Below are 9,565 nucleotides of genomic sequence, written 5' to 3' on the forward strand. Positions count from 1 at the left end.
GGCACCGCCCCCTCTGCCAGTCCCTCCTCCCTTCACCCCCAGGCCGCGGCGCTCGCGAGCTACAGTGCGGCTGCGCGCGCCACCACTGCGGGTCAGGAGTCCCGCCCCGCCCCCTTCCTGACTGCCGCGGGACGTTGGGCCTCAGGCTCCTGTGACGCACCTGTCATCTTCCGGTGACCGGCTGACGGGAAAGTTCAGGAACACCTTCTTATCCCCTAGTTGAGATAACCGATTTTTCTTGGACTTCTCTGGTTTGGGGCTTTACACAATTTATTTCATTCTTTGAAAGTGGTGGAAAGTAATTACTAAGCATGCGTACTTGGCTATGTGTCTTGGTGTTTTGAGCTCAGCTGCCGACTAGTTCTAGAACCTGGGGCGTGGTACAGTACCTCTTTGAGCCTCAGATTTTTCTCATCTGAAAAGTGGAAATTACACCCATCTCATAGGGTTGTTAGGATTAAAGCAACACGTCTGAAAGCAGACAAGCACCCAACGGTTCTCTATTAATGGAAGAGTCTCTGTTTGGGGGGCTCGTGACTTCTGTTCATCGGACAGGCGACATTCATTCATGTATTCATTTTAACAAATATTTACTGGGTGCCTACTGTGAGCCAGATGCTGAAAGTTCCCGGTGACTCGACAGAGAACAATTAACTCTACTTGTTCTTGTTTTATCAACTCCGAACAACCTCTGGTTTCTTACCTTTTTCTGAAACCCTCTGCCACTGTCCTCATTTCACCCTTTCCACTGCCTGTAGAGCTGCCCTATATTTATTCTCCCACAGGAATATTTAAGAGAGACAGCCTACTGTGATCCGTCTAAAACACAAACCTGTGGTTCCTTCTTTAGAACCTTTTGATGGCTCCCGTCATGCACAGAGTATAAGGCCCTTCACGACTGGGCCTCTGTCCTCTTGAGCCTCACTTTCTTCTGTTGCAGTGTTCAATAAGAAACAGCCTGGGGCGCCTGGTTGGCTCAGTCCATTAAGCCCGACTTTGGCTCAGGTCATGATCTAAGGGTTCCAGTCCCGCCTGGGGCTCTGTGCTTCCAGTTCAGAGCCAGGAGCCTGCTTTGGATTCTGTGCCCTCCTCTCTCTCTGCCCTTCTCCCACTCATGCTCTATCTCCCTCTTTCTCAAATAAATAAATGCACATAAAAAAAAGAAAGAAAGAAAGAAAGAAAGGGCGAGCCTGTGGCCTTTTGCACTCACAGTCCCTGTATGCTGTTCCCCCTAACTTAACCCTCTTCCCTGCCTGGTCCACCCTGTTGGTATTTCAAAATCCTGTAATTTACAGTAATTTACATTACTTTCTTTATAAAGCTTTCCCTGAAGCACACCACAGAGAATTAATCCCTCCTCCTCCTTAGCACCTCTTTTCTTTGTACATACTTCCATCATTCCAACGTAAATCTGCTTTGTATTGTGATTTTTTGCTTGTCTGTCTCTGTTAACGGAACTCTTTTGGGACCAGAGACCTTTACTGATGAATCTATACACTTCCAAGTATATTCCTAAGATATTCAATATTAACAATTAATACTCATTTTGTTTCTGGGACAATGCTAAGTGGAGAGTAGGCCCAGGGGGTTTGTACTTGCTGTTCTCTCTTCTAGAACACTGTTCTTCCAGGTGTTCACATGGCTTCTTAGATCGAAGCTGATGTCACCACATCAAAGACGCTTTCTTTGGTTATTAAAATAGAACCCCAGTCACTCCCTGCTACCATATTTATTTTCATAGCACTCATGATCTAAAATAATTATTTGTTTTTTTATTGCTTTTCTCTCTCCACTTATTAAAATAAAAGATCTATGAAAGTAGGAGCCTGACTGACATCAAAATGATTGGCACATAGTATGAAATCAATAAATATTTCTTTCATGAATTTGTTGAGTACATTTAAAAAAATTTTTTTAATGTTTATTTATTTTTGAGAGACAGAGAGAGAGACAGGGTGTGGGCAGAGAAGGGGCAGAGAGAGAGGGAGACACAGAATCTGAAACAGGCTCCAGGCTCTGAGCTGTCAGCACAGAGCCTAATGCGGGGCTTGAACCCACGAATCATGTGAGATCATGACCTGAGCTGAAGTCGGATGCTCAACCGACTGAGCCACCCAGGCGTCCCTGTTGAGTACATTTTTATAAGAAAATAAACAAAAAAAATTAGAAGACATACTGAATGAGCTTTATGCTAAAGCAAAATCTGATCTTTGCTTTCTGACTAGATTGTAAGATCCCAGAATCCAGTTATATCATTTTCTTTATATTTACTGAGGCAAGCCTAGCACATGGCACATGGTATTTTGGTAAGTATATGTCCTATTGCCCACATATTTCTCAGCAATCAAATCAACTGATAAATTGGATTTCTGCTGATGAAAGGTATGGTGCTCTTTCTGTGGTAGCACATTAAGATTTTAAGTATTCAAGCTAAACTGTCATTTTCCATGCTGGCATTTAGAAGTTATTAGGTCTATTTGTAACGGGTGATGCAACAACCAAAGAATTCAAACATAAATTGGGTAAAATCCAAAGTCGTACTAGAAGTTGACTCACAATTGATAGAGGCTACAGGATTTATTAGCAAATTCAGAACTTGGGTGCTTTAATTTTGAACTGTGAGATCACCAGAAATAAGTTTGTTTGGATTAAATTAAGTCAAGTCACTTCAAAACACCTGCACTGAGGTAAGATCTAATGAAATGTCATCGTAAGAATGTTTGCTTGTTAGACATAACTTAAAAAAATTAAGGGGGGCCTGGGTGGCTCAGTCGGTTAAGCGTCCAACTTTGGCTTAGGTCATGATCTCACAGTTTGTGAGTTTGAGCCCTGCATCCGGCTCTGTGCTGACAGCTCAGAGACTGAAGCCTGCTTTGTTTCCCTCTCTCTCTGCCCCTGCCCCACTCACCCTCTGTCTCTCTCTCTCAAAAATAAATAAACATTAAAAAAATAAAAAAAAAATTATAAAAGAATTGTTGAGGGTGGTCATTAGTTCATAAAAATGAAATCCACGGGGGCCCCTGGTGGCTCAGTCAGTTAAGCATCCAACTCTTGATTTTGGCTCAAGTTATGATCCCAGTGTCATGGGATCAAGCCCCACATGAGACTCTGCACTCAGCATGGAAATGCTTATTCCCTCTCTCTCTCTCTCTCTCTGTCCTCTGCCCCTCCCCCCCCCACTTGTGTGTGTGCTCTCTCTCTCTCTAAAATAAAAATGAAAAGGGGCGCCTGGGTGGCTCAGTCGGTTGAGAATCCGCCTTCAGCTCAGGTCATGATCTCACGGTCCGTGAGTTCGAGCCCGCATTGGGCTCTGTGCTGAGCGTTCAGAGCCTGGAGCCTGCTTCAGATTCTGTGTCTCCCTCTCTCTCTGCCCCTTCCCCGCTCATGCTCTGTCTCTCAAAAATGAATAAACGTAAAAAAAAATAATTAAAATAAAATAAAAATGAAAAAATACATGAAACCCATGTAATAAATTCCTCCTTAATTTCAGTGTCAAGAAAAAGTTTGTCTTCTCATGAACTCTTGAAATTCCATAATCACAATTATTGTTCAGCATATTTCCATTTTTGCTCCATGAGGGTAGAGATCATGTCTTATTTGTTCACCATAGACTCTCCAGCATTCAACACCTATTTATTGCTCAAAATGCAATGTAATAGAAGCCAAAGGAAGAGAACGTTCCAAGAAGGAAGGAATAGTCACTCATGTCAAATGCTGATAAAGACTGAGAACTATCCATTAAGTGCAGCAACAAGGTTATTTATAACTTTTGCAAAAAGCAGTTTCATACCTAGATAGCAGTGGGTTTAGAAAAGAGTGGGAATAATATGGAAAAAAGTGTGACTGTGCTTTCCCAAACCTTAGTTGTTGAGTGAAAGGAAGTCCTAGAGTGGTAGCTAAAGGGAAAATACAGAGTGGATGAAGGTTAGTTTATGTTTTTTCTTTGAATTCCATAGAGACTTAACTATAATTGTTAAAGGGGAAGAGCCAATAAAGAAGAGTTGAAAGAAAATACGGGAGTGAAAAGGGATAATTCATAGCCTAAGGCAGATTTCCCAACTGGTGTTCTGTGAATGTGCTATAGGTATGCCTACAGCTATGATCCATTCAGCCTTCAGGATGAGCTGTGGGCAGAGCCCACAGGCCAGTTGCCTGCAGCCGAGCAACCTTCTTTGAGGTCCTCTGAGGGTAACTGGTACGGACTAAAGCCTAATGGGATGCACAGCTGATGAGCGTGGTGGGCATCTTTCAGCTCTTCTTCACCCTAAATGGCAGAAAATTTAGTCAAAGGGCACATTGCTGCACACTGTGGGCAGGGGCCCTAGATGCTGCTGGAGATATTTATGTTCTATCGATGCCCAGGGAGCATGGCAGGCATCCTAAGGTGCAACTAGCAGGGGAGAGACCCAAGGAGATAGGACAGGGGCTCCTGGTGGGTGTAGCTCCAAGGAATAGCCCCAGACAGCAGCCCCAAATCTCAGTCTTCAAATTAATTCCACATGTCTGGTGAGTTCTTGACGTCCAGGTGGGCTGCAGGTGGACTGCTCAAATCATGCAAATTAGAGCTCTTCGATATTTTGGTATACTTAACGTCTCAAAGTTCATTTGGACTCAAAGTTCACTGGGATTATCACAGGACACTTCCATGCTATGTTTGTTAATGAAAGATAAGAAAACTGTTAAAGAGTCATTAGATAAAATTTCAGTAAACACTGAAAGGTTATTACCTTCTAAATTTCTCATTGATGAGAGCTACTAAGAATTCATTACTTACCAATAACCTTTACAAAAAAAGGGGGTATCTGGCTGGCTCAGGTGAAAGAGCATGCAACCCTTGATCTTGGGGCCATGAGTTTGAGCCCCATGTTGGGTGTAGAGAGTACTTAAAAATGAATAAATAAACAAACTCCAAAAAAAAAAAATTCAAAGAAATAATCACTAAAAAGTCAGGAAATTTGTATGGCCATTTCAAATTTAAACCTAATATTTACATTTAGAGCTGTCTGGGTGGCTCAGTCAGTTAAGCATCTGACTTTTTTTTTTTTTAATTTTTTTAATGTTTACTTTCTTTTTTCTTAAATTTTTTTTTAATGTTTATTTATTTTTGAGACAGAGAGAGACAGAGCATGAACGGGGGAGGGTCAGAGAGAGGAAGACACAGAATCTGAAACAGGCTCCAGGCTCTGAGCTGTCAGCACAGAGCCCGACGCGGGGCTCGAACTCATGGACGGCGAGATCATGACCTGAGCCAAAGTTGGCTACCCAACCCACTGAGCCACCCAGGCACCCCAATGTTTGTTTATTTTTGAGAGACAGAGTGTGAGTGGGGCAGGAGCAGAGAGAGAGACACAGAATCCGAAGCAGGCTCCAGGCTCCGAGCTGTCAGCACAGAGCCCGATGTGGGGCTCAAACCCACGAGCGGTGAGATCATGACCTGAGCTGAAGGCGGACGCTTACCGACTGAGCCACCCAGGCGCCCCTTCTGACTCTTGGTTGTGGCTCAGGTCATGATCTCACAGTTCGTGGGTTTGAGCCCCGCGTCGGGCTCTGTGCTGCCAGCACGGGGCCTGCTTGGGATTCTCTCTCTTCACCTTTCTCTGCCCATCTCCCACTTGTGCTGTCTCTCAAATGAACTTAAAAAAATAAAAAATAAAATTTACATTTAGAGAAGCAAGTTCAAGTTTAAAAGATATTATTTGGGGATTTTATACAATTTAATATTTATTCAAATAGAGTCAATATTTTGTTTTGTTCTCTCCCCTTGTATTTTGTATTTTATCGTAATTATGCCATAATAAATATACACCCAAACACATAAATAGATGTATGTGTATATATTTACCATATATACATATATCTCTCCTGCATAGATGCCTCAATCCCCTCCAGTTTATTCTAGTGAATAGCACAAATATTGTCATTTTTCTATGTTTTCCATGATGTAAAAAAAGTTGGGACATGTATAGAATTTGTGAGGAGAAAGGGGATAGTGAATAGGTTGATGAATAAGTATAAACGGGAGGAGTGACCCACCCTTTGAAACAAGGAGGAAGAAAGTAATAAAAGGCACAAAATACCTGTTTATATATTTGTGACGGGAAGACAAGGAAGTTGGGGATATTGGCAAGAGAATGTCTGAAATGATAGGCAACGGAATTGTAGTAGGAAAAGAGCGAAGACGGTCAGTAGGCATAAAGTTAGGGTTCTCAAAGAACCCTGGCAGTTGCCACGTTGTGAAAGCACAGTTGTAACATAAAGTTATCTATGTGGGAGAGCAGGAAGAATGTAACATTGACCAGACAGTGCAGTGTAAATATTTCATACTTGGTGGCTTTACATCACCACCACCAAAGACTCTGTCGTCATGAAAATGGAGGTTATGGGAAATGGAAGGAAAGATAACAGAGTTTGGGGTTGCTTCGGGTTCGGAGCTACAGGCTAGTTCCACAGTTTGATTCCTCCTAGCCATTGGAGTAGGAATCTAAGGGATTTACAAAGAGCAGAAGAAACAACATGTAAGAGTGAAAGGAGGTAACCAGATTGTTCCTTACATTGTCAGAACCCAGTTTAGTTCACAAGCCTCAGGAGTAAAGTCTAGATTTACTCACATATAAAGTCCACTATAGTTTTCAGATTTTTATCACCATAAGGCACTTCTTGAAGGCCCTCTAAAAGGCAGGCTTCCCAGCCGATGTGAATTCACGGGCAGATTTGGCAGGTGACCCCAAATAAGCATAGTTTTTGGCAGAAGTTTCGAGACAATTTACCCCCCAGCTCTTCCTTGCAAACACATTACCATTGCTGAGTCTCTTCTGCAGAGAAATCTTGTATCTGTGACCAGGCGAATTTCTTCTAGAGCTGGTCTGAAGGAACTTCAGGAAACTTGGGATTCTAGAATGCATCTGAAATTATGCTTGGACATATCTTCCTGGCGCACATTTTGTACTTGGTTTCCCTTTTAGCAGAAGAGATGAAGAGAAACATCAATAATTAGGGGTTTATGTTTCTATACTTACATGAATGTAAGAAAAGACAGTATCTCTGAGCTCCTAAGTCATACAAAGTTATAAGAAGCACCTAGCACAGGGTCCAGCATTTAGTTTACATGCAATCAGTGTGAGTTGTTTTTTACTTTTTTTAAGGATTTGAGGTACTAGAAAGGAATTTGAAAAAAAGAGAGAGGAGTAAGCATACAGATGATGTGACCTAGACTATTAATTCCTGGTTAACAGCCTCACTTTGTCCAGCTCTCTAATTAAAATTTAAAACAAGCACTTTATTTTTAAGGGCACTATAGGGCTTCCAGGGATGAAATACTCCAGTTCTCATCAATGCTGTTTTGGGGCTGATAAAATCCCAATTATACTATTTCTTTGTTCTTTCATTAATCTCAGCTCTATCTCCAGTATCCTGAGTTCTGCGTTCAAACCTGAATTTGTCTACTTTCTTATAACCATGCCAAGAGTCAACTCTTTGTCAAAAGTTAGAGAAGGAGAATTTTTTCCACATCTAAGTAACTCTGTTGCTGAGAATCTTTTCACTACAATGTATATTTGAAGAGAAAGACTTTCTTCCTGGCCATCCCCTGCTTTTCTTTCTTGTATGAAAGTTTCATTTGTAGGCAGAAGCAGGAAGGAGGAGGGGGAAACCCTCCACAAGAGATGACCCTTGCTGTCATCGCTCCTCAGGCTGTCAATCAATCAGAGAACCATCTGCCCCCTGCTTTAGATGGCAGGAGCCGTCTTACACATCTGCTGTGCCTTTTCCAACGTCACTTACAGAACCCACTAAAAGCTGTTAGACAAATGAGGGGAACCAGAATGCAGCTGCATGTAGCTGATTTTGAATTTTTGCAGCTGGGTCCTACATGCCACTCTCAGTTGTGAAAGTTTTTTGTTTGTTTGTTTGTTTTGTTTTGTTTTGTTTTTTATGAGATTGGATAAACAAAGAGAACAATTCCCTTTATAATAATGACTCCTAGGGTCTTAAAGTTTTGTTCTCTGCAAGTTTAAAATAATGTATCTCTTTTAAAACTCCCACCGAATGTTTAAAATTTAAGCCAACTGTAAATATGTAATCATTCATGAGTTCCTCTTAAGAAAAAGTGTCACATGGAAAAAAAATGTTTTTAAAACTGATTCAAGGGTTTCTGTGCTCGTGCTGGTCGCAGCAGCAGCAGACGCGCCCTGGACATGCAGAATGAGGCCAACCAGTTGGTGGACCAGTACGTGCCATGGAAATGCTCCCTCAGCAACAGGATCATGGGCGCCGAGGACCACGCATCCATCCAGACGAACATGGCGGACTTCGAGAAGGTAACAGGCAGGTTCAACGGCCAGTTTAAAACCTGTGCTATCTGTGGGGCCATTTGCAGGATGGGTGAGTCAGATGACTCCATCCTCCGACTGGCCAAGGCCAACGGCATCATTTCAAAGAACTTCTGACTGGAGAGGATGACGGAGGTGGGATATTTGCCATGAAAAAAATAGCAAAAGCCCAGAGAGAGAGAAGTGGGGGGAGAGGGAGAGAGAAAGGAAGGAAGGAAGGAAGGGAAGGAGGGAGAGAGAGGGAGGAAGGAAGGTTGATTCAGGAGCCAAGTACTTTGTGAGATGGAAGCAAGTTTGGTATCTAGATGCCAGAAGTGTGCATGCTAGAAATCTAAAGTATTATCACCTTCAGGCCAGTTCCCTATATCAACTTAAAAATGACCAAAAGACACAGCACTTACTTATTTGTCTATGTAGGAAATAAGATTTTTCACGTTCTTACAATGTTATATCATAGAATTTAAAAAGCTTGCTGACCCAGAATATGAAACCATAGGAAATCAGTCCTGGCTGCATGCTTATATACTCTGAAAATTCTGTTTACTGTTTTTCTCAGTATTCGTTCCCGCAGCATCTTCATATGCCTTTTTTGATAACACTTACCACACCACGATTATTTACCTGTTTCACCCACAATACTATTCCTTGCAAGAAAAGCCCCCCCGCCATGTTTACATCAACAGTGTCATGTATACTAGGCTTTTTAAAAAAATGTTTAGTTATGTAACTAAAGCAATTTGTGTATGTAATAGAAAAGTGTTCTAATATTCCTTAAAAGTTCCTTTAATAGATGGAATTAGAAACTGCAGGCTCATGGAAACATCCGCCTGCTTACCTGCATCGGTGCCCACATATTCTGTCTTTCCTCCTGTTACTACAGATCTTCTGTCTGGATTCCCATACAGGACCAGCCCTACGCTTGTGAAGTAGATCCTATCCTGTCTCATTTACTCAAGGACATCCCCTCAGCAGTTCTACCCGCTCTCTCCCACATCCTTGGTTTGCCTTCACTGTTGAAAAACTTCCCATCAGTTTATAAATGACCTATAATTCTCATACCTTTAACAATAGACTCTACAAAATTTCTCTTCACCCCCTCATCCCCATTTATTGGCTCACTTATGGCAAAACTCCTTAGAAGAATTGTCTAAACTTCTGTCTCCAATTCCTGTTCTCCTAAGCTCTTTCAGACCTACTTCAAACACGCTTTTACCCTTACCTTTCCGTGGTGAATGGTT

The 9,565-nt window shown here is 42.0% G+C and overlaps 1 protein-coding gene across 1 annotated transcript; it reads left to right on the forward strand.

The window, feature by feature from the left end:
- Positions 1–8,180: 8,180 nt before the first annotated feature.
- LOC122218250 (40S ribosomal protein S21-like) lies at positions 8,181–8,463 on the forward strand. The gene has a single exon (XM_042936435.1). The coding sequence runs from the start codon at positions 8,193–8,195 to the stop codon at positions 8,442–8,444; it is 252 nt and encodes an 83-aa protein (XP_042792369.1). The 5' UTR covers positions 8,181–8,192; the 3' UTR covers positions 8,445–8,463.
- Positions 8,464–9,565: the final 1,102 nt, after the last annotated feature.

This window comes from Panthera leo, chromosome B1, assembly GCF_018350215.1.
Source record: "Panthera leo isolate Ple1 chromosome B1, P.leo_Ple1_pat1.1, whole genome shotgun sequence".
Classification (NCBI taxonomy): Eukaryota; Metazoa; Chordata; class Mammalia; order Carnivora; family Felidae; genus Panthera; species Panthera leo.

What these genes read in the sequence shown, in the direction of transcription:
- LOC122218250 (XM_042936435.1), top strand. Translation starts at nt 8,193, where the DNA reads ATGCAGAATGAGGCCAACCAGTTGGTGGACCAGTACGTGCCATGGAAA.